This window comes from Galeopterus variegatus, unplaced genomic scaffold, assembly GCF_000696425.1.
Source record: "Galeopterus variegatus unplaced genomic scaffold, G_variegatus-3.0.2 Scaffold125, whole genome shotgun sequence".
In the NCBI taxonomy this organism is placed as follows: domain Eukaryota; kingdom Metazoa; phylum Chordata; class Mammalia; order Dermoptera; family Cynocephalidae; genus Galeopterus; species Galeopterus variegatus.
In genome coordinates, this window is record NW_007726236.1 from 926771 (window position 1) to 952507 (window position 25737).

The window sequence follows — 25737 nt, forward strand, 5'->3', positions numbered from 1 at the left end:
AGCTTCTCTTAGAGCAGCCGAACTGGTGCGATTAGCCAACAAAGAGCAGATAATGAATGACTAGACCTCTATATTTGCATAAATAAATAAATAAATGGTATTTTGTGGTTTCTGGTTGCTATAAGCAACAGAGACAGTTATTTCCAAACCTTTCAAGACAATGAATAGAAAACACTGTGTGCCTAGTGGTTCGAACCTCCACATATGAACTCGGTTGAATGCTTGAGAGCTAAGATGAAACTCATAGACATTCTTGCAAACCATTGCCATAGCAACATACATAAAATTTCCAAGGTCTGTCTCCCTTGAGTTTGCACCTGCAGTTAGCTTATTATGAAATAAAAAAGAAGGCTTTTCAAATCGAAAAATGCTTTGGAATGATTGGGAGTATATTTTGAAATAAAGTGTAGTTTAGAAGTTGAAAAGCAAAATAGAACATTCAGGAAAAAAGTATATTTGCATTCTTCATGAAATATTTGGCTTTTCCCCCCTCCTACTTCACAATATTCTAGACAAGGGCAAATGTGAATCGTCTGCTTCTTGTTGTTATTAGAATATTGGGTTTTGCCCACTTTAAATAAGAAACATGTTACCTCCTGACATGCTAGAAGTTAACATATGAGCATGTCTTGTAAAATAATATTAAAGGTGATAATAAGCAAGATTTTTTGTGTGTTTATTCTGTACCAGGAATGGTGTTAAGCATGTCATTTATCATGATTTTCTTAATTCTTTAAACTACACTGCAAGGATTGATAATGTCCCTTACATTTTACAAATGAGAGGTTAAATAAATCACACAAGTTATAGCAGCTGCAAGTGGTAGAGCTCACATTTAAACTTCAGTGAATCTGGTTCCAATTACCATGCACCAAATCACTGGGGAGCAGCATTACAAGATCCCATAACTAGTAGCAGGACTCCAATTTGTGAAACAAAGAGCTAGTCTGAGGAAATCAATAAAGAGGCTACCATAGAAAGCATCTCTCCCTCTACACAGGGTACACTGGGTGAATCACATTCTGGATGAATATAGCTGGACCCCTGCATTGCTGCATCACGTTCTATCCATAATTATAAACCTATGTACCTTCCAGTTTTTCAGATAACAAGGTGGTCAAAGATAGTAGGGCAGCCACTTTTCTTTTTCCATTGCTTTGTCTCCATTTCTCTCCCAGTGGAACACAAAAGGAGGCTTGGCTTCTGTTTGACTAGATCTTGTGTAAGGAAAATGAAAATGGTCAGGCTCCCTCAGCTGTTCAAAATCTTGCCCAGCATGACCTAGGCTGTTTGATGTAAATATGTTGACTGTGCATGGGCACCCAGGTGTTCCTTGGTTATCTGACTCGCACCCAGGTGTCCCTGGATTATCTGTCTTAAGTATAAAGAACAAACAGCTCTGATCCACAGAGGCCCTGGGACATCCACAGGAGGCCATGAGTGGTCTGACACTGGATCTGCTGTAAGCTGCTGTTGCTGCTGACGAGGCTGGGGCTGAGCTTGCATCCAAATAAAGCATGTCAACCTTGCCAATGGCTCCCAGGACATTTTTGAACTACCTAGCTTGTGACCTACATATGAGGGGTCTGCGACCCAGTCTGCATATGAAGAGTCTGTGACCCAACCTGCACAATGGGTTTGAAGGGTCTGTGACTCAGCCTGACAGGGAAAATAGAAATTTAGATATTTAGAATCTAGTCTCAGTAAGGTTTCTGGGAGTCAATGAAGTTTTTTTTTTTTTTAAAAAGCCTATTTAAAAATGATCATAGTGAACATATTACTGGTAGAATCACAATAAAATGTACTACCTTCATGAGCAAATTTGCATTTGGAAGAAGGTACCAGGTTTTGTGTATTTTAAGCCATCAGCATTGACTGTGTGCTCTAAAGCACCCAGACTTTCTCATTAGACCGCCTCTCTGAAACTCTTTCCCTTATAGCCAATTCATCATTTCTCAAGATAGAGAACCTTGATTATCTGGATTTCCAGCTCAAAACAGATCTGAAGTAGCAAACTGGAAAGGAGAGGGGGTCTCTAAAGCCTGACAAAAGAGAAAAACATTAGAGCTTGCATAGTCTAAAAGAAAAAGGGTAGTTTGGGGACCTATGGAGCAGGGGCTGTGATGCTCTGAATCTGAGATCACTACTTGTATTGCCAATACTAATGCTCATAACAATGATACCAAATCACCAAAAAGTGCTTTTCTTTTAAACTTTGTTTAACAGGCTACACTTTCAAATTTCTGGTTTTAGAAGTACTTGTGATAACAGATGGCATATTTCTTGCAACTAGACTTGTTTTTTGTCCTTTATGAGTGGGCATTTCAGTAATGAGAATGAAGGGAAGAGGGCAGGTAGGGATTGCAGAGGTGTGCAGGGAAGGAAAAGGACACATCCAGATGGCAAAAGTATGACAGTAACTGCAAGGAAATGTCAGAATTGAGTGGGACAAATTGTAAATATAAGGCTGGAGAGAGAAAAGCTATCCAAGAGAAGATGTGGTTAATTGCTTAGAGATCCAACTGTTTTACATATGATCTTTACTTACCACAACATTTTAATGCCCTCCTTCCCCAAATGTGTGAATAGTGGTCAAAGAAGAGGTCATTAGAAAATGGCATAACTAAATAAAACACTCAAATGCCTTTGGGAACAGGTCAGCGACAGATGCTATCTAATGAAATGTGTGCACAGAAGTAGGTTTTCTAATGAAACTCCTCATTCTCGGTAGAAGACAATTAGCAAAACTCCTTCCTGGCTTTCTCCATGTGCATTCTTCACTTGGTCCTTAATAGACTTTTGCACTGCCTGCTGAGTGATAAGTGATGGTAGGCACCACTCCCTAGTATTTTTCAAAGGTCTTGCTTAAAATTTCAATAAAACATGGGGCAGAATTGAAAAAGGCAAATCAGATAAGAGAAACTTGTGAAAATAGTAAATAATTCCTGCCACTTTTTTATCTTCCCCATACACTAACATGAAACTGCCAGTGATAAAAGAAGTAAGACACAAATGGATGGAGAGCGAGAGGCCAGGATCCACTCCTGAGTCCAGCAGTGAGTGGTGCAGTGATTTGATGCTGCATACCTGACCCATACCTGACCCTGACAATGCAGGGCTTACCTCTCTTTAACTATGAGGGAGCTGGAACAGATAACTTAAAGATCCTCCAAATACAATTTGATGGATGCTTGGTTACATTGTGATGCCCGAGAGAAGAGAAGCTCCTTGCATTTTCAACACATTGATAATGTGATTTTTTTAAAGGTGTTTTTAAAAGTGCTTTCTTATCAAATATATAATTTGCTTTGTTTATAGAATGCTTAAACATGGAAGTGTGAGTTTAAGTCAGGAAATTGCACTTTCTTTGTGAAGGGAGTGTCTGTGTTTAAAGATCTAGGGAGTCCAGCGCTAGGAATAAACTTTTCTTTCAACGTTGCAGTCTGAACAAGTGAAAAGGTGTACAGAGCCATTCATTTTAAGAGCCAGTTATGTCTATGGAATAAATATTCTCAATAATATCTTCCATGCACCAGCTACTCTGATAGACAGTATGCCTGTCTAGCCCTAGATAATTTAATACTCTTAATACTCCTGCAAAATAGGTGTAAATAACTTTACTTTTACATAGGAAGAAGTCTAGAAAAGTTAGGAAAGTTGCCCAGAGTCACACAGCTATTAAGTGGCAGCTGGAATTTAAGTCCAGTCTGTTCAGCTCCAACACCCATGTTTGTTCCACGCTCAGTGGTGGAAAGAGCAAACTTCTGCTCTTAGAGAGCCTTGATTTGTCAAGTACCTGAAGTTCTCCTTTGCAATTCAAATCAGCGAAGTCTGGTCACTTAGCATTTAATCTCAATTTCACCAATCCCAAACCACCTCTCTTAGGAATTACCTTTAAGAACTGTGAAAAGCTGCCAATTCCCCCCCCCCACACACCTCTATTCATGATTATATGGCAAATTATCATAATAGAATGTAGGCAGTTTGGTAATTTAAGCTGGAGAACTAGAAGTCAAATGTCAGGGCTTATGATATCTCAAATTAAATCAACAATTACACATAGAGCACCTTCCTTGTGCCAAGAAGTATTCTAGCAGAGCAAAAAAGACTATCTCTTATGTCGCAAATTTCTTCTCATAGAAATATTTCCAGATTTCTTTGACTTATAGAATCCTATAATAATAACTGGAAGAAAGCCTGTAATTCCACCCCCTAATTTTGCAGGTGGGCCCAAGGCACTGCAGTGTTTTGGTTAGAGTCAAACAACATTTGTTCTTTGGACTTTTCTTGTTGTGTGACATCCTCTTTCCTCCTGAGATAGTTCCACTGGGAATTGAGACAACACAAACTAAATAGGAAAGGACAAAAGTGAAAAGCAAGGAAAAAGAAGGAAGGTAAATATTAGCACCACTTATTGTAGAGTACCAATTCCTTAAGAATGAATGGGAGCAGTCACATTTTCCAAAGAAGGTAACGTGACCATGCTTCTTGCTTTTTAAATGGATACCTTTTCCAATTAATTAATGGATCAAGGATCAAGAATGTGGAGCAGCTCTGGTTCTGTCCATTCCCCAAATCCGGAAATATTTTTTTAAAATTCGCAGGTGCTTTTATTTTGTCTAATATGATAAAGTTATTTCAAATGTTGAATTTATTTTCCCTGTTAAATCATGTTTCCCTATTATACTGCCTGGAATAATTTCTGATTCATTGGCCAAATATCTGTCTCCTGTATGCTAGGTACTGTGCCAGGCGCTTGGGATACAACCTTGAATATACAGTGTAAATCTTTAATAGATATGTAAAAGATTAATTAACTAATTCATAAAATGATAAATGACATCCTCAAACTCAAAAGAAATTGGACTGCATGTCCTACCACTATACTGTAAATATTCTGAGTCAGCACATCATATTTTTTTATTTCTCCCCTGTATGACTCTTTATTAATCAAAAGTATTCAACAAATGGTTGAGAACAGATGAATGAATTAATGAATGTGTTAATGCATAGAAGAATCAACAGATTTAAATTTTATGAGTGCATTCAGCCTTACACTTATTTCTTGGTCTGAATTTGATGGTTGCTGTCAGCCAGTCCTAATCTTTATGCAGTTTATTTCAGGAAGAAGATAAAACTTTCATCCTGTATTTAGATTTGGAAGGAAAACATTGTAAAGACATAGTTTCCTTGCAATTAAATAAAAGTACTTATAATGTAAAACTGTTGCAAGAGAGTTGGGGGATATAATACAGGGGAAAAATAAAACCAGCATAATAATTAACTATTTTTTCTCAGTCCTTTCTGCAAAGTTGGCTTTGTCTTATTACTTTCTCAAAGGACAGGAAAGCTTCATAAAAGCAGGCAGATCAACTTATTGCAAGACATTTTTAGCTTTTCCTTCCTTCTAACCTTCAGTCAATCTCTCTTTCAGTTAAAGATAATGTCACTTTTTGCTATTTCACTACCATAATTTCCAGCCATGGGGTATAATGTAGAAACCAGTTATAAAGTTTCATTGTCACTTCTAGATATGTTATAAGTCAGATACAATCTTTGAAGAAGTGTGATTTTGCCACAATTCTCATCTCCCACTCTTAGGAGTTGTGGAAAATAGTCTATACTTGCTCACTCTTATTTTGAGATTTAATGAGCTGTTACAAATAAACAATTGTGACAAACATACTTTGTCATGAAAAAAGATGTAGTGAGCTTAGCGTAGATAACCATCAAGAATAAGATTATTTGAAATGTGATGATTCTAACAAATTCAAGTGTCATGTATTATATTTATCTTCTATTTTTGAAGTCAAAATGAATCTCTTACTCTTAACCATATTAATTCTGTCTTCACAATATGTTATTTTTTCATAATCACAATTATTTTAATAAAATGCTTTTATTTATGCTAATGCTTGAAAAATATAAGGCAGATTTTGAGTAGTGATGACACTTTAAATCAACTCTGTTGAACTTCTGTGATAGATACTGTGGGAGCATAAAACATAAAAATAAATTCTGCCTCAAGAAGTATAGAGAATAAAATAAAACGTACATCTAAGCAGCTCTCAAAATTTTATTTTAAGATAATTTGAAAAGGCAAATACCTCTACTGTTTTAATGCACTAAGAAAATATTGCTCAGTGTCATAAGAGTTATTAGCATATTAACAATCAATATAGCAGACATACCATATGCAATGCCATGTTATAACTACAGTATAACCATTGGAATAAGGAGTATTTTGATACATGGATCACACTTAGAAAATCAGTGTCTCTCTTTCTCTTCTTTAATTAGCAATGTTTGCTAAATGATCTGTTTTTTTCCTGTTTATCTGTTCATTTATATGCTGCAGATATAATAAGGCATGAATTAGCAGTAAACTCTGGATGCAGAGATAAGATAAATCAGGTTGTCACAAACTAATGAGAAGAACTTAGAATTTAGAGCTCAAGCATCCTTGAGTCTGTGCTCTAGGGGATCTGGCCTGGAGAGGAGGGAATCACAATGTCTGGAGTGGGTTGGTACTGCCTATCTTGTAGGTTACCAGTGAAATTCACACTTATGTCCTAAATAGCAGTGCTGAAATAAATCCAATCCTGGGATAAAAGGAAGCGGCACCAGAAGAGCAGCATTTATGTGAGGGGCCAGTTGGAGTGAGAGATACAAACTCTGTTCAACTGAGGGGGCAAGAGGATTTCAGGACATGAAAATGAAATTTATTCAGCTAAGTGGATACTTGCCTGCCCTCTTTAAGCACTCCTCAGAATTGTTCTTTATATTGTCATGTGAAAAACAAAAATAATTCCTTATGAATTGTAATAATAACTTACATAAACACTGCATTGTGGGCACTTTCATACTTTCCAAAGTGTTTTCACACATATCAAATTTGATTCCCATAACATTCTTATGAGATTCAGAAGTTATTATGATTCACATATATAAATGATTACATATACATATGTATTCACATGTGTAGTAAATATATTTTTACATACACTGTTTAGAACACAAAAACTAGTCCAAAATGACACATATTGCTTATGAGAGCCAGAACTGAGACTTACTTCTGGACTAGTACAGTCAAGCATCATTTAATGATGGGGATACATTGTGGGAAATGTATTGTAAGGCTATTTCATCATCGTGCAAACACCATAGAATGTACTTACATAAACCTAGGTGACGTAGCCTACTAAATACTTAGGTTATATCATATAGCCCATTGCTCCTGTGTTAGTAATGTGTTGCACTACAATCTTACAAAGGCTAGGACATCACTAGGTGATAGGAATTTGTCAGCTCCATTATAATCTTATGGGACCACTGCTGTATATGCAGTTCATCCTTGACCAAAATGTCGTTATGCAGTACACAATTATATGTATTAATGAACCAAAGTGTGCCTCATAAGGAACAAAGTAAAGTCTAGAAACTTAGAGCTCCAGTTTAACTAGAATCAGCAAAGATTTATTGCTCTAAGAATGAACAAACTAACATCGAGGCAGATAAAATTTACTGTCAATCACTTCTTGATAGATAACATTCATGGAGGTGCTGCTCAGATATTGTCTTATTTGGGGGAGCTCAATATAAAACCTTGCATGTATTCAACTCATGGACAAAATTAAAATCAGAAAACAAATTCTCTGTTCACTACGTCATCATCATTTCCAGCCACATCCATGTTTCTTCTCTCCCATACTCCAAGCATTGTGTGGGATAGAAGTTCTCGTACATCCCCATGTTAAAGTTCAGTGAAGAGGACATTGGTTGTGGTACCACCCAGTAGCAAAGAAATGTTTTGGATAACTAGCTGTGTATTACTCCTTCTATACCTTTGATTTTGATTTTTTTAAAGTTTTATTTTTAATTGACACATAATAATTGTACCCACCTTTGATTTTGAACCTCCAATTCTAGGGTCATTATATAAATAAGTCTGACTTGATCAATGAATGCATATCAAAATTGTTTCTGGAGAAACAACTAGTATTACTAATAAATGTTCACTTCCATTTATTTATTCCCAAGATGCAATAGGAGATAATTTGACAAAACCCTAATGACAGTTGCGTAAGAGAGACAAAGATAAATATATCCTTAGCACTTACATTGTGAAGACAGTCATTAATACGAGAGACCTTGGAAGTTGGATGAATTTTGGGGGGTGAATTTTTATCAGTGAATTTATAAGAAGAGAGCAGAGAGCCATTGAACTAATTCTGTAGCCAGCATAGCTTGCAATATTCTAAGTCAAGGGGATGAAAAGGCAAAAAATGATTCAATAATTTACATTTTCTTTCTGTTCCCAGGAACTTAATTATGCTATTATGTACAGTGACTGAAGGTATGGTGTTTAAGTTCTTTAAAAAAACACAATTTAAGAAAAGATTGCCACAAGTAAATAAAGAACTTTCTGGGTTGACTCCGTTTCAAAATAACTGCAGTTATGTCAATATTTAAATTTTTGTAATTGGATTTTAAAAATTTAAACTCCAACATTAATTTTTCACGCTTTTAGTGTCACTTACTGTGATGCCACATCAAATGGTTCAATAGTTGTGTATGTGTGTCTTCTTTTATGTGTGTGTTTCTTCTTGACAATTTTAGTAGTTACCTATCTAAAATCTAATACTCTCCTTTTGCCACCTTTTCACTTATTTTAAATTTATTTTAAAATGTAACTTTGGAAACCACATCAAATTAGAGAACAAGATAGTTTCAGATGGATGGATGGATGATGAATGGATGGGTAGAAGTCATCTGGGATAAGAGATAATCACAGTCTATTGGGGGTCTGTATAATCTCACAACTTTGCCATTAATTAGCAGTATAATTATGGTCTAAACAAAAACTTTTAATTTTCTAGCTCCAGTTTCCTGATATGTAAAATGAAAAGCTTAGACTAATGATCACTAAGGTCTGGCTCAGTATAAGAAGATATAGTACTGCTTGACTAAAACATGAGTCCGTTCCCTAATGTGTTGCATGCCAACAATGAAAGTTTGGATTTTGGAGTCATGCTAGATGAAGCTATTCATCATTAGCATTTTACAATCATAAAATCTGTTTTGGCCTCATTACCAATAAGGATTTTCAGTTCAATCTGTGTGACTAATTTGTCCATTCAGTCACATAGTTGGACTAGAGGTTCATAAAGGCACAGCTAGAAACCTAGATTTACATTTGTAAATATCTGTCAGTATTTATTTAATTTGAAAATGGCCAAAATTGTTTCAGAAAATGCTTTGCCTGAGAACAAAACAAATAGAGGGAAAACCCATTTGATCACCCCCGTAGTTGCCCTTCCAGTACCTCTACTCTGCTACCCATAATCTTTGGATGTCTTACATCTACAAATTCTGATTAGTAAGATTCTAAGAGCACAGCTCACTGTGATGGCTTCCTGAACGTTTAAACTTCATTTTAACTTTTGCTTTTGGCCAGTCCTCCTGCATTGCCTTGGTTAAAAATGGAAATGCAATATGAGCATAGAAATCATCAGCAGCTTCAAGAAATAGTAAAACAGACATTCTGTCTTTTTCTAAAAACATAAATTTAATTTCAAGTTTTCTGACACCAGGTTTCTTTTTTGTAGGTTGACTGTTTTGCATAAATTTGCAAAAACAATGTTCTATTTTGATTAGGCAGGAATCTAGTTTTCTTCTTTCTCCCATAATTTTCTTAAAATTCATTCTCTGTCACATAATTCCCACATTCCTGTATTTCCCTTTGAATTTTGCCTGTTAGGATAACCAGTATCAAGTGTACATAAAAATGAATATTAGATTGAGTAGGCCTTGTGATGTCTACCATGGTGGAGTTTTTCTACTCAAAACCACTTTAACTGTCTGGAACCACTGCATACATTTTAAACATCTGAGAAAATTTTGAAGAAAATTTAATGGCTTTCATGTCTGTCTTTCTCCCAGGCAGACAGCTGATATATGGTCACTTTTTGTAATAGCTAGGGCATCAATTGGGAAAGAACATTAAAGAAATGTGAATGCTGGATGTTTTCAGGGATATTTAAGCTTTGCCCTAAATATTTATGAAAGCCAATGCTCACGCATTCAAAGTGGGTAAATGAGTGTACAAATGGGTATTTTATTTTAGCGGACACAACTATAACACTGATAGTATAGCACCTCTACCTGCATTCTGAATAATGATGCTCTTGGTGAATATTAAATGAGGTAATATATAAGGAAGCATTGTTACATTTCATAAAATATAAGCTTTTTGTATTGATTTGATTGTTATTTGTATTAATGAGTGATTTGTTCATCTGTTTTAGAACAGACTAGGAACAATAAGTTATTTGCTGTTAAGAACCACAATTTATACCTTAGTATGTAATGAGCATATTTTATGCCCACCAGAAAATTTTATACACAGATGAGGTGCTTTGTATTTGTTATTGACTAATTAGTCCACACTATCTTTGTTGTGTGCTGCAGCTAAAATTTATCTTCCACATATTTGATCTCAGTTTAATATTCTTATTTTTATTAAATAGTGAGCCATGTGAATGACATCTTTATATGGTATCTACTAAGAAAAATAATCGACAGATAAAAACCAAAACTCAGTTGAGACAATTGAAACTACCATAAGATCTACAAAAATTCTTTAATTTTTTTTTTTTTGCGCCTTTAACCAGATTGTTGATTAATTAAAATGACCAATTTGATATATTTTTTATTGATTCGATTTGGTCTAATTGACCACTGTTTGGGAATTATATGTACACATTACAATTATTTTGTTTTGTTTTGCAGGGGGTTTTTTGGTGAAAATTGTGACTTCTCTCATCTCCTAGAAACTTCTTGTGCCATAGATTATCAGTACAATGGGTTGCACCTTACTTGGGGAATTTGTGACACTAATTCTGAATTCTGTCAGATTTTCGTTTCGAGGAACTTCTTAGTGATAAATCGTCTCTGGAGAAACTATTAGATTCAGTTATATAAGCCAGACATGGAAGCTCTCTCTCTCTTACAAGGTAGTTTTGCGTAGAGAAAAGTATCAACGAGAACAAGTGCCTGTCAATTAATCAAACATGTCACATTTCAGCTAGCACTATACTCAACCCATCAGTTGTCTCAATTCAGTTTAAATATCAGTCATAGCAGTGAAAGATTCAGCTAACTAATGTTATACAAGTGAGCACCATTGTTTGACTCAATCTTTTATTTTATTTTTGGATGTATAGCAGGATAAAATATTGGTGTTTAGAGGTAAAGTTTCAATTAAAATTTTAGAATAAATTATTTCTTTGTGGGCATCTAATTCACAGTGGACATCCTATTACACAGATTAAATTTGCTCTTTTCCTCACAAAACAGATTTGTCCTTCTGGTAAAGTTTTCCTGTAGGTGTCTTCTTTGGAATGTATCAGTCTTCAGCAAAGCATGAGGAATAAAGTCTAGGAATGCTGTTTTTAGCAGGGATAATAATATTACATATTAGGTTTATCCATGCACTATTCATCTATTTGTTATCACATGGATATGCAATTGGGCTGTGTTATTTAAAATGACAGCAAGCACATATACAGCAAATTCACCGTTAATGAAGGTGGGAAAAAAAAGATTCTAAGTGAAAATAATCAAACAAATAAAAATACATCAGAGTTTCCCTAGTTTCTAATCCACCCAATGGTCTCTCCTTAATCTCTCTAAATATTAAATAAATTGGTCTAACTTCTTACCATACATTGAGGATATCCTTTCTCCCTTATTCTGACCTGATTATATTTTCCCCAAACTTTACAACATGTTGGGGCTCATATACAGAACATGATGGATTGCGTTTCAGTGCCTTTATTTCTTGAATGCTAAGTCATTTTTACCCTAAAGGTAGGGAGACCTAAATGTTAGTAGACATTTTGAACAAATACTTGCCCTGTGCAAGTACAGACCACTCTGAATTAGGGGACATCAGCATAGCACTTTGACCTGTGAGTAGTTAAATGCACAGTTAGAGACACTTATCTAAATGGACTGTTGTGTAAAACTAATGCTTTTGCTTGATCACTATTCTCTTTCAGTAGGTTGTTTCTTTTCTGAAAAAGGTTATAAACATCAGGGAAAAGTATACTAAAGAATAGAGTTGATTAATGTGACATATTTGAGTTTCTTTCCACTGCTCTCCCAACAGCAAGTCACAGAGAGGCAACTCCAAACAGTGAACTAAATTTAAATTACACAGCTTTGGCTAGAAAATTGTTCAGTCAATTCAGCCTGCAAAATGAAATTTGATTTTTTGTCCTACACTTGAGCCACTTCCCAATTTTTCATACCATGATGATTCCTGCCCAGGCATTTACTGATTTGAGGTCTTTTACTCATAAGACCATTGCTGGTTTTTAATTTTTGAAGGAAAAATATATATAAAAATCCAGAATGTATGTTAATTGTGCCAAGAAAAGTACGTGAAAAACTAAAATGTAGTTTTACAAAAGGGTCATATTTGTACAGTGATTTTTTTTCTGCTGTAACAGGGCTATTGGAGGTACTATTATATGACATCTTTTGTTATTTTAGGTACTGTGTTTTGTGAAATGTAACACTGGGAATATGCTAACACTTTCTGTTTGCTGTGGAATTATTCCAAAAGAAAATAGGTCAACTTTTAAAACAAAATTTAACTTGTATTGCCTAAATAATTCATTCAGCATGAAACACTATCACTGAGTCACACGTTTGTAGCCCATGAATTTCTTTTAAGAAGCAGGCTTCTTTATTTAAATTTGATGTTTGCCTTAGGTCAGAATTTGAACCTAGACAGTAATAGATGGAAGCTTCGTTCTACAACGTACCAATAAAGCTGTTGTATTTTGATATAAATACTAACGTGAGACCTCAAGTTGAGAATAATTCCTCTGTACAACTTTTAGTTTAAAATCTAAAATTAATTATTTATAAGTGTAGTGCAAATAGATTAAGTTAACTTGGTGCCACATTTCTGAAATACTAAGGACAATGTTGATAATATTGAGTCTGTAGTAAACATTTACAATGTAGTCCTGTCATAGGTACTTTTTGTGTACTGACTTAGTATTTATAACAATAGGTACTATTATGTTCTCCATTTTTGCAGATGAGAAAAATAAGGCACAGAACAATTTTTACACTTCTAAAGCAGTATTTCTCGACTTCAGCACTATTGTCTTTTTAGGTCAGATATTTCTTTGTTATGATAGAACTGTCATGTATATTTTAGAATGATTAGCAGCAACCCTGGCTTCTACCTACTAGATGCCAGTGGTAGTAGACCCTGCACCACCACTTCAATTATGACAACCTAAAACATTTCTAGATACTGCCAAATATCCTCCAAGGTGAAGGAGGAGAAAGGGGACAATATCACTGCTGAGGTGAGGAACATTGGTTTAAAGAATTTATTCACATCCTTCTCCCACTATCGAGAACAAAATAACAAAGCAATAATTCTATTGAGTTCATCGATATATTTAAAATTCCCCAAGGAAAATGAGAAATTCTCTTGTAACTTTGTAACTAATTTGAAAGAGTATCCACTATGGTTGAGAATGAAAGTAGATTTTCATTAGTTGGCCCTAGAAAAAAGCTGATTATCTGCTCTGGGGTGAATTGGAGCAGTTGACCTTTCAGCCCACATAATACAATAACTTGTCATTATCAAGTCAGTTTGGATGTTATCCTGCAAGATATGCTTATACCAAAAGGAGGTGGGTCTTTGCCTTTTAAAGCTCACTTTAATGAAAGCTACCTGCATGACCATTATGCCAATTGCTGATAGTTTTCACTGACATTACCAGTTACTCTTTCAAGAAAACCAATACTTAAAACTTCCCCTTTTAAAACAGCAGCAAAATAAATACATCCAGAAATTCTTTCAACCATCTCAGAAGAATTAACAGCAGAGTAATATGAAACCATCTCAAAATGCTATGTAAAGTCTTTTATTGAAAGTTATCATGTGAAGCATTAGCATCTGAACAAATCTTTTATTCTTGAAGACCTGCACTTTAAAGATTTTTAAGCCTAGTATTTGTCATAAAAGTATATCATCCCTTGTCTCCATTTTTCAAAATGCTACAAATTTCTTAAAATTTATTTATACTTTAACCTTTGACAATATTAGTTGTTCCTTTAATGAAAGTATGTCATATCATATTTCTGCTTTTGTTTTGAAGTAGAACCTATATGATTTTAATTCTGCTTTTCAATTAGGACTGCATCAGTGTCGCAGTTCTGAGTATCATTTAAACAATTCTAAACTCCTTAATCCTTAGCAAATGTAAAGAGGTATTTTTTTTTATTATACCTTGGATTCTCTCTGTTTTGCCTTAGCATTAGCCAAATCTGATGTAAACCTTCACTAATTCCATGCAATATCTATGCTGAGTTTATTGCTGCTTGTAAGTGGCAGTAAAGAATAATCTTTGGTGCTTGTCAATGTGTTGATTACGTGACTAACTGCTAGGATTTATACACACTGTTTTTTATTACAGTGATAGCTATCTTTTTTGCTGAAAGTGCAATCAAGCAGCTAGAATGTCACAGAGAAAACGGTCACCTCTTTCTCCTCTCCCACTCATCCCCTCACTAATATACTTCTCATTTACTCTGAAACCTTAATGATGAAAAGGACAATGGGAAAATAATACCTGCTATCTGAACATTACAAAAATGAAATCTGAGTGTAAAAGCTCTACATAATTGAAAACGTACCTTACATGGACTATATTTGCTTCACTTTTCTGCATCAGTGAAAGATATATCTAATTCTCTACTTAGTCTGTGTTTCTTAATAATGACAAACTATATCTCAAAGATTCATCAAACTACCTGGTCGTGAATATAAACGGTTATGGCTGTTCTGCTTTTAGAACAAGCCCAAGGACTACATAAAGCCCACTGATGCGTACATTGTAGCACTCCAGGGCTATCATAAATTTCAAATCATCTGTTTCTGCCAGGTTGTTTTAAACCTCTGTATGTTATTGTGTGCAGCTTCTCTGCAGTTGAATAGCTGGGCGTCTACAAGTTGGCTATCACCATTTCTAAGTTCTCATGTAAAATAAGGTGTAATCAAGTTTTAAAAAACATGCAGATACTTCCATAAGGTATCGAAAATAAGTTCAGAAATTTAAACTCCATGTCTTTGGGAAGGGAAATATTGAATTTGGTTTCTCATCCTGTGAGGAAACACAAACTATGTTTCATTTGTCAATGAGTCAAAGAAAGGATCTCTTATGAGCCTTTAAATTAATCCACTGTATTTGATTCTTTTTGCAGACCACAGATGACATCCTTGTGGCCTCAGCAGAGTGTCCCAGCGATGATGAGGACATTGACCCCTGTGAGCCGAGCTCAGGTGGGTTAGGTTAGTCGACTTTTTTTCTTACTTTCTTGGCTTTACTGTAAATATTTATTGCATGCTATATTCCATTGAAGAGCCTTGAATTTATGTCTAGAAGGCTACCCTTTTATACAATGGCTCATTGTGAGATAAGGGTCCTTGCTTTTTACATGAATAAATTTTCCCACATTTATTGGAAAAAAAAGTAGAAACAAAATCAACCAAGATTATGTATTTCAGAAAAAGCAGTGGGGGGAAAACACACAGGGTTGCTACTTTACTGTTCCCTTCCCATTAGCTTTCAACATAATTTTTGTGTGTAACAGTGTAATGGGCTTTCTCTTGGGTCACTTATACTAAAATTGCAAAGCTAAAAAATTGCAGTGCATTGTGGAAAATTATTTGACCTTTCTACTGACAAAGAGTCCCCACTACTCATTCTACCAGCAAATTATCTTAAGTGATGTATTTTTGAATTTTGGTAGTGAGAGTATTATGGCAGTAGTAAAACAAACAGCAGGTAGTCCTTGATACATTTAATGGAGAAATATTTGAGTCTTGCCGTGTTTCCCTAAAATTCAAGCTGATGTGTTTTACTTCCAGCTGATGCATAATTTCACCTCCTTCTTTATGATGTGTTTGCATCTCATCTGATGTGACTAACACATAAATACTGTTTCCATACAGTTGTTATACCATTTAGTGGTGTCTGCGGACCCTGAAAATGAATGAATCATAGCCTGGATTTGATTCCAGATAGTCATAATACCAAGTATTAGGGGTCATTTCCATTAGTTTTCTTTGTAAAGCAGTGTTTTTTAAAATTGAATAATTTTCTTGTTTATGTTAACCAAGTGAGTGAGGTAGATATGGCCTAACCTTTATCTGCTAGCTTGTGACATCTATGGATGTCACCTAGAACCCCAGGAGAGTGTCATGTCACAATGAAATGACTAACTTGCATTCTCATGAAGAATGCCATTGCAAAGTAAATCTACTCACTCTGATATTTGAGAAGAAAATGTTTCAGGATGCATATTCTGCATGTCCTTTTGAATATCACTGATTGTAGCACTCAGGGAGCAGCTGCTGAGTGTCCAGAAGGAGCAGAAGCTCAGCAGAAGAGGGCTTGGAAGACCCAGGCTGGGTGTGCTCTCATCCCCCTTCCTCTGGCCTTACCCCACCAATCAAGAACACAGGCCCTAGAATCATCTGTCACACACAATTATTAGATCTCTGATGAGCATCCATTAATTCCTTCAGCTCATTGATCTCTACAACTGTTCCCTCTTGGTTGTCTAGATAGACATGGTCATTTCGTGAAACCATCCTAGACCTTTTGCCATGATCCTGCCTTTGTTTTCATTGGTATTCTTACTTTCTGTTAGTTTTTTTTTTATATATATATATTGCTTTTTTGTCCTTCTGTCAGTTAATCTCTGCCTTCTCAGACCCTGAAATTTCCTTTCCCCATTTCTCCCATGCCCACATGCCCAGTTTTTCTGAGTTAATCCCTCACACCAGGACACTTTAAAAAACATCTCATTCTCTCTGAGATCCTCCAGCATAAGTTGTTCATAGAACAATATCTTGTGTTTGTACATTGGAGTGTGTGTGTGTGTGTGTGTGTGTGTATAGTTGATTTTGTTTTCCCAATTAGTGTTTTCTTAGTGTGTATTCGTCTATTTTTGTGTTGCTATAACAGAATAGCTGAAACTTGGTAATTTATAAAGAAAATAGGCTTATTTAGCTCATGATTCTGGGACAACTACATCTGGTACAGGACTCAGGCTGCTTCTACTCATGGTGGAAAGTGGCAGGGCAGCCAGCAGATGCAAGGAGATCACATGATGCAAGGAAGAGAGAGAGAGAGAGAGAGAGAGAGAGAGAGAGAGAGAGAGAGAGAGAGAGAGATGCCAGGTTCCTTTCAACACCAGCTCTCCTGGAAACTAATAGAGTGAGAACTCACTCACATACACCAGCCCCTCCCCAGGGATGTCATTAATCTATTCATGAGGGAACACTCTGATGACCCAAACATCTCCCAACACTGCCACATTAAAGATCAGACTTTAACATAAGCTTTGGGGGAGCAACATATCCAAACTATATGACAAGGGTAGTTGATTTTTGCAGTATTTTACAGAGTATTAACACAGTAATGAAAACTATATGTTCTTACTAATTACGGTACTTGCTGAATTTCCTCTGGCCTGAATCCCTCCTTTGCTGTCTGAGTACAGGCTATCATCCTCTTTATACAGAGCCCTTACCTTGGGTACCTAGTAAATCCAGGGTGAGAACTCTAATTGCACTTAAAATTGTCACTTTTTATTCTCTTCTTGAGCTCAGCTAAACAATTCTGTTCTTCTAGCCATTAATTTACAGGTCTTATTAACCATTCCTTATTGACTAGCTTACGGTATCTCCTTTCTCTGGGGACACTGGACCTAGGAACAGCATGATGGAGGGAGAAGAGGAGGGAAAGAGGGGGGATAATCTTTTTGTCATCTTCTGTTTATTCACCTGACTTTTATTTGCTTTGTTAAATATTATTACATGATCGAAAGTGTTAATAGCTGTACTCCTTATAATCTTCCTGCCTCTATTTTCTTTACTAAATTTATCATTATCTGAAAGAATTGTGTTTTCTTATCTATTTGCTCCTAGTTCATTCATGTATAGTTTGCATCTCCCCACAAGGAGGTGAACTACATGAAGCAGGAATCCTGTTCATCTTGCTCCCTGCATGGACTTGCTCTGTAATTTTAATTCTGCTCCATTGCACCAAAGTCTGTTGCCCAATGTACAAGATACAACAGACCCTACCTAATAACAGCTACTTCATTACTCTTGTGCCAAGCCTAATTTAACTTCTCATCCTCTTCTTCAGTGTTTCCTTCCTCACTCCTTAGTTTTCAATTCAGCAATTTCTGTGTAAACAAGAACTTCAAATTCTTTCAGTGGGATCATTGAAAGACAATGATCCAACAACAAGCCATAAGCTTGTCTTGTGACTCTGTCTGTTCTATCTTTATAGTGTATGCCATGAATGCTTTCTCTTTCTACACTGCATTTTGTAAGTGAAATCTTCTTCATTGGCTCTTTCTGTCCAACTCCAATGCTTTTTTTTAAATGTTCATTTTTAATGCTTCATGCAGTGTTGCTCTTTTGGTAGAATTGGTTCCATTTGTATGACAGCTTCTGATGAAATTTTTAGTTTTATATGTTTTTTTTTGATATGCCAACTATTTTTTGAAATAGAGGTTTATTTTTTTATCCTGTTTGAATCTGAATATTGTTTCATTGTAGGATGCCCTTCTTGCAGGTCTTTGTTCCTTAAGGTACTGGTTTTCTTAATTGTCTTTTTCCTGCTTGCAATTTATCTTGAATACAAATATAAAATAATATGGACAGTAATTGTAGTTGCTGATGCTGTTAGACTTTGGATACTTTTAGATGTATCTTGATAAAAATCATTTCAGATATAAGTAGGTCATATTTTGGGAAACTGACTTTTTATAAAAGTAACATATTAAGGTAAATATTCCAAAATGGACCTTTCTTCTATGCATGTTTGCTACTCCTAAAGCAAGAGAAAGCAGATCTTTGTGAAGAGATGCACAATTACTATTACAGGCTGCCCAAGTCTTCTGGGTGTTTCACCTTCCCTGAGTATTTACACATGAAAGTTTTCTAAGTACTCTGAACCTCCCCTTACCTTCATGAAATAACATTTTCTCTGAAAATGAGCTTCACACATTATTTAGATGCCTTCCTAAAGCCATTGATAGAACAAACAGGAAAAATCTAGAATCTTCTTGAGCACTAGTAAATTATACCTTTTGTCAACTGTTTGGTAAATTTGAATTACTTTGTGGTTCCACTCAGAACTCTTAATGAAAAGAGAAGTTATATATTTGGTGTGTTGTCAGTTTCATAATTGATCAAGTATAATTGAGTAGTACTGTATACTCACTGCTCTGTTAACCTCTGGGAGCAAAAATTAAGAGATTATATCTCGAATTCTGTTCTAACAAGGGACATCCTTCACTCTACCCTAGATGATATTCTTAGTTATTTTTTTCTGATTATTAATTTCTTTCTCTTTGTCATTAAAATATCACTTCTTTTTCAGAGTTGTTGCAAGAGTTAAAATTAATATATTTAAGGCAATTATTGCAATGCCCAGCATAAAGAAGAGCCTAAATGGCAGCTTTTCTTTTTCCCAATTCAATTATATTAAAAGGATATTCAAGCTATTTTTTCCTTTTTACATAATGCTGTTACTTTCCCTGCCTGAAAATTGATGGGCAACTGATGAAACCACTCAGGCCTCCTGATGGGACCTGTACATGTTAAAACTAGATCAGGGACAACCCCCTAGGTGGAAACACATGGAACTCAATTATACCTGATTCCAGCCACATTGTCCTGCCTAGTTAGCATTAGATAATAGCTTCACATTAGTATATACAGTGTTTTAGAATATTAAAGGGTGACTGTGCAATTCAGGAGGGCTAATTAAACCCCAATTCTTAGTGGACAGATATAAACCTGAGGCAGCCATTGCTGGCTAGGTCAGAGGCCACCATTGTCCTAAAATGCCTGGTGTAAGCAGCCTAGACAGATGGATCACCTTTTATATACTTTTTTCTCAAAAAACTTGCACCTTCTGTGATTTTCTCTTAGCCTAGAGATGTGGTTGTTGGAATAAATGGATTAAAATATGGAAAGTATGTTGTCCAACAATGCCTTATTTGTAATGTGTTATTCATATGCTTACTGTTATTGCTATTTGTAGCATATAAATACACATATTTTCCAAGACTTCTTTTTTCCCAGGAACATGAATTTTTGTAAAACATATTTCTCTGAAACATTCCATTTTAGATTCACTTAGTAAATTGACAAAATGGCAACACTGCAAAACCACTTAAGTTTCAAAATGGCCTTTAATCATGTCAGCACATCTTAGTCTGGAAGCTTTCTTCTAAATAGAATCCTTTCTCAAACTCCTGAAGAAGTTTTTAAAAAGTGATTTTTGTGTTGCTATTGGAGAGCACAAATGAAGATAATGACTTTCTTTAGTGTGGGAGCTTCCTGATGAATAACTCTAATTTGTCATGTGTTACAAAGTGAACAGAGCCACTTCCTGTTTCCTGGGAGCCCTCTATAGGAAGTACAATTTCCTCTCTTAGGTTTACAATACCAAGAATAATATGTCAATTCTCTGGGGGGCAGGGATGGGAGGCGGGCAGGGGTAGCTAAAAGAATGCTGGGCCACTTTCAAATCAATAAAACCTTTGTCAAGCTAGAAAAAGAAGAGCTGTGTTGAATAATAAAATATCTGGTTAGTCACAGGAGAGGAAAGTATCATCTACTCTTGCGGCATCTCTTAAACATTAGCTGAACCGGTGGAGATGAGGTGACTAGTACAGACCCTCAAAGGACATCTGTTGATTGCCCATCAGGTGGACCACATTGGTCAGAACTCAGATTATATGAACAATGGTAGATAGCAACAATACTTAGTATTTAGTAAAGATTTATTCTGTCCTCATCGCTGTTCTTAGCTCTTTGCAAACAAAAGTATTTTATTATTTTACAAAACTATCAAGTATTTTCACAGCTAAAGAGTGTCAGAAAGATCAAGTTACGTAGTGTAATATGAGAGAGCTCCTTAGCTCACTAGTTTCAAAAAGGCAGGCTTTTAGTTTCTTGGAATGCAGAAGGCTCTTCCTCTAAAACGTGAGCACCTCACACACATAGGATGAGTTTTCAAAATGTCCATTTAAATAATTCCATGCAAAGATTTAAATTTGATGGTGAAAGTTTCTTTACATGTATTACTATTCATTAAGCTATATTTGCTGCTATTACCATGCAATTTTGAGTAGTTTTCCAGTGTGCTATTTTGAGAAAAGATCAAAGGATTTCTGTTGAACTGATCCCATTAACCACATTAGGAATGAAGATATATATATTGAACAAGGTGCATCTTTTCATTAAGTAAGTAATCACAGTCATTTGAAGGAATGTATATATCACTTATTAGGTCAGATGTTTAGAGCCTGATTAGAAGATAATTTTGTTCTACATGTAAATCGGGGGTATTTATCATGAGTTATTCAAAAGTAAGTCTAATTAGCTCATAATAGCCAACACATAGCTGTTAAAATGGAGGATCTTGAGATGCAGCCAGGAAAACAGCAGTGATGAGTTTTCCATTTTGGGGAACATCTGGAGTATCTCCTGCATGCCAGGCTGGATCAGAGAGGAGGGTCCAGCTCACCATTCAGGTGCAGGATGAGCCAGCTGGAGTTCGGGCTTTCAGAGTGCCACATGCTGCTGTAGGCACTGTTTTTCACATAAATTTAATTCTTCAGAACACAGGAGAAAAAAGGAATGGTATATGGTCAAAATGGAAGACAGTCATGAGATATCATTTTTACTCCCTTTTTTCCCTACTTTTCTGAGGGCACTGATGTCAGAAAAAAAATTACAGTGAACAAAGTTAAAAAGGCAAAGAAGATTTAGTCAAGTCTATGACAATAGAAGGAGGCCAGAACTCAGCCTAAGCTCAACTCACTGAAAAAATAAAGGCTGAAGAGTAATTTTAAGAGCTGAAATGGAGGGATTTGGGGCCCATTGTGTTTGTTAATTGGCTTTACTCAAACAGAAAGTAAACTTCCTCTTTCTGCTATCTTCATGGCGGGAGGTAGTCTTACAACTCGGTGCAAAGAGCCACAGAAGTTAGGCTCCTGCACTTCCCACAGCAACTGGGACACAGGCGTGTGTTCTTCTTTAGTGGTTACATAAGGAAGGGATGACTCCCAGGTCCTTAACTAAAACAGTCCTCAATCATAAAATACTATGGGCTTTTAAAAATATTTACATATCAAAGAGGCAGAAAAAGAATTTGGAATTACAGATGCTTTAAGGAATGGAAGGCCAGGGCTTAGAGACAAGAAGAAGCCTGCTTGTAGTTTGATCAACCTGAGGTCAACTTTCCTAGCAAACAGTTTTTTTTTTTTCATGAACATTAATTACTACCAGGAGATCAGCAGGAAACAAAACAACAAACAAAAGTTTTTTTTTTTTTTTTTTTTTTTTTTTATAATGCAAAAATTTTTATTTAACCTGAACTATTTTGACCCTTCTCTGACCTTTGGACTGTTTTCTTTTTTTAACGATACCTAATATAATGGCATGGATTCTTGTAACACTTTACAAAAGCTCTTTATGGCATTTTGTAAGAATTGTGATACGCAACAGGAAGTGAGTACTTGGAATCAAATAGAACTAGTCTGAGATACATCCCTTTCCTGGTCTCGGGGGAGTTACTTAGTATTTTTGATGCTCAATTCTGTAAAATAGAAAAGTCTGTAAAATAGAAAATATAGAGTTATTATGAGATTTAAAATAGAGGATGCATACACAATGCTTAGCAGAGTGTCTGGTACATACTAAGAGTTTAACAAATAATTATGATAAATTCAATAATAGGTGGAGGACCTGCTACTAGTGTTGGTTTTGTGCCAGTGGATGCAGTATTCTGCCTTGTAGTGAGAGCCCTCATAAGGCATACAGATTTGATTTGAATAAAAATGAGCATAGTCCCTTTTGGTGTTAGAGAGAGTAGGCTCTATTAAAATGTCTTCGCTAACATATGATTGGCCAATTTAACTCACTTAGAACGTAAGTGAGTTTGCTGAGTTAGATGAAGCATTTGAGTGAAAGTCTGTAGAAAATAGATGGCTGCTAATACAGAACCCTCCTACAGAAAAATCTGTTCAGTAATGAGTACAGAATAAGGTTTTAGGCAGCCTCCATGTATCCAGCCTTAAAGCATTAATAACAAGTTCTTATTAGAAAATTCTAAAATACCATACGAGCCTTTCTAAAGTGTGACATGTACCCTGTTGAGCTTTGGAATGAGACAATGAGATATATTTCTGTACTCTAAAAATATTCACCAACCTGGAATAGAGAACTGTAGTATAGGTTTAGAAAAATACAGGGTAAGTCTCTCTCTTATGAAAACATGAAATCCAGGAAGAAAAAAATCATGTTCTCTTGTAATTTGTGTCAAATACCTGTTTTGATAATAAAATTGGTTTTCTGTGGGGTTATTAATTACATTTTTCCAGATGATCTCAGAGGTATGCCAGCATATTCTGAATTCCACTCTCCAGGGCATGCTGGCTCCACGAAGAGCCAATGTGCTTTCACTGTTGGCTTATGTGCACCAAGGAGCAGCAATTCTACATTTGGCTTTAGTCTATAGGTCTCATCTCAACACGCTGACCTGTTGATTAGATCATTCTCATCATTAGTAGCCCCTTACCTACCTACAGAGTGTTATAAGAAGCCTGGCACTTGCAATAAAATAGGAAAGACAAGAATACTTTATTAATTTTTCAGGTTAAAAATTAAGTATTAAAGGTGCCAGTACAGCCAGAGAACATCAATTACATTTTTAAAAAAATCTAGGATAAAGAGAAGTACTAATGTTGTTGCCACATCTTATGAGCACACTAAAATCTTTTCTTTCATTGAATAAATGGGAAGTCAGAGTGTCTGAGTTCAAATCCCAGTTCAGCCGCCTTCTGTGTAATCAGAAGCAAATCCCTAAACCTCTGTGTACTTGACTTTTTGCATCTGCAAAATGACATGTAAAATGTTAAATACTCATGACATTATTGTGCTAATAAAAATGAGACAATGCGTGTAAAGCCCTTAGCACAGTCTGCCACATGGAAACCTTGTTTAATGTAAACCTTGTTTATTTAATATAAATCAACTTTATTAGTAGTAGTAGTAATAGCAATTTAACTAAGAAGGAAACTCTATACTAAATGGAAATAAATCCCAAAACAAGGAAAGGAAATGTCAGTATTTGGCACTTTGGCATCTGGATAGTTTTTTAAAAGCATTTCTAAATTTTATCAACATAAAACTTTTCTCAGTAACCACCATGAACTTAGTTAGACAAGAGCGGTATTTTAACTGAATAAATTTAGGTTGCTATCGTGGGAGGAGGGCACATATCATCTGTTATCTTATTTTTGGAAGAAAAAAATTTAGGCCTCTGCCCCACAGAGCTTTTGAGAGAAGGAAGGATTAACTTTCCTGCTTCCTCTTATAATCTCCCTGCCCTTCCTCTTCAGACACTCGAAAATACTCTGGGCAGCATGACGTACCTCGCATACCCACCCACACAACCTCCCCCATGACCGATGTCTTGTCTTCCATATTTCCTAATGCTAGGCTTGACAAGCTTCCTCTAATGGGCTCAGAGGGGAAGCTGTCTAATCTTTCACCTTAGCTATTGCACTTTCACCAAAAAGAATATGATCTTTTCTCAACAAAAGAAAATTGAGACAGCAATAGCTTCATGACAGGAATATAAAGATGATCACCCAAAGTGAATAGACCCAGTTCTAAACCAGGAAAACTGTACACTGCCCCATGACACAGAATGACCCAGGCTTATGCAGATGCTGTGCAGGCCCCCTGGTCAAGGAGTGGTCCACCTAGGACCCAGCACACAACCCTGCAGTAGAAACTGGATTTCAGCAAGAATACACCATAGAATTGCAGAGTAGGAAAGGAAAATGGGAAAAAAGAATTGACTTAACAATTTTAGAAGACAAACACTAAAACCTAATCAAGAGTTATTATTTCCAAGATAATAAGCCACACTGTCAGTTATTGCCAAAAAGTGGTCTTAGATGATTGATTTCATGACACCTAAAAACATAAAATATTATAATAAAAATTTGAAAGAGGCAGAAGTTTAATGTACTCCAAACACAGGAGCCACAGGCACTGATCCATTAAGGGTAGAATGTTTCACAGATAAACAGAAACGAGCTCCACACGCAGCACCACAATTAACGACCTGAAACAACATGCCCCACAACGTAAATGGCGGATTTTGCCACCTGAATCCATGAGGTCTTCATTCATGAAAGGAAAGTTCTCAAATACAACCACCCCCATGGAGATAATGTCCTTTGTGGTCACTGCCACAACTGATTGAGCCATGGTGAAGTACGTGTTGCAGAATTGTCTAATTGTTGGACAGCTGCTGATTCAGTACCTCTTGTGTGGAAGACCCAGGAAAAGTAATCAGACCACCGCTGTTCCGAATATTGAGTGAAACGAGTCAGGCAGAGAAAAAGAAATACCACATGTTCTCACTCATTGGTGGGAGCTAAAAAATAAACAAATTAATTCACCCACATACACACACACAAAAAACCGGGGGTGGGGGGTGGGGAAGAAGATATAATAACTATTCTTTTTTTTTTTTTTTTTTTTTTTGTCTTTTTCCATGTCCGGCAACGGATCGCAACCCTCAGTGTTGC

At 35.9% G+C, this 25737-nt stretch overlaps 1 protein-coding gene across 9 annotated transcripts in view; it reads left to right on the forward strand.

The window, feature by feature from the left end:
* The window catches only part of NRXN1 (neurexin 1), a 682451-nt gene that overhangs the window by 641484 nt on the left and 15230 nt on the right, over positions 1-25737 (forward strand). For 6 of the 9 annotated variants that reach the window (XM_008588382.1, XM_008588364.1, XM_008588390.1 and 3 more), the window contains one exon: positions 15298-15376. In XM_008588382.1, coding sequence (XP_008586604.1) covers positions 15298-15376 — 79 coding nt within the window. Of the gene's footprint in view, positions 1-15297; positions 15386-25737 lie in introns of all 9 variants that reach the window. The other 3 variants (XM_008588370.1, XM_008588359.1, XM_008588406.1) reach the window with 1 other exon arrangement.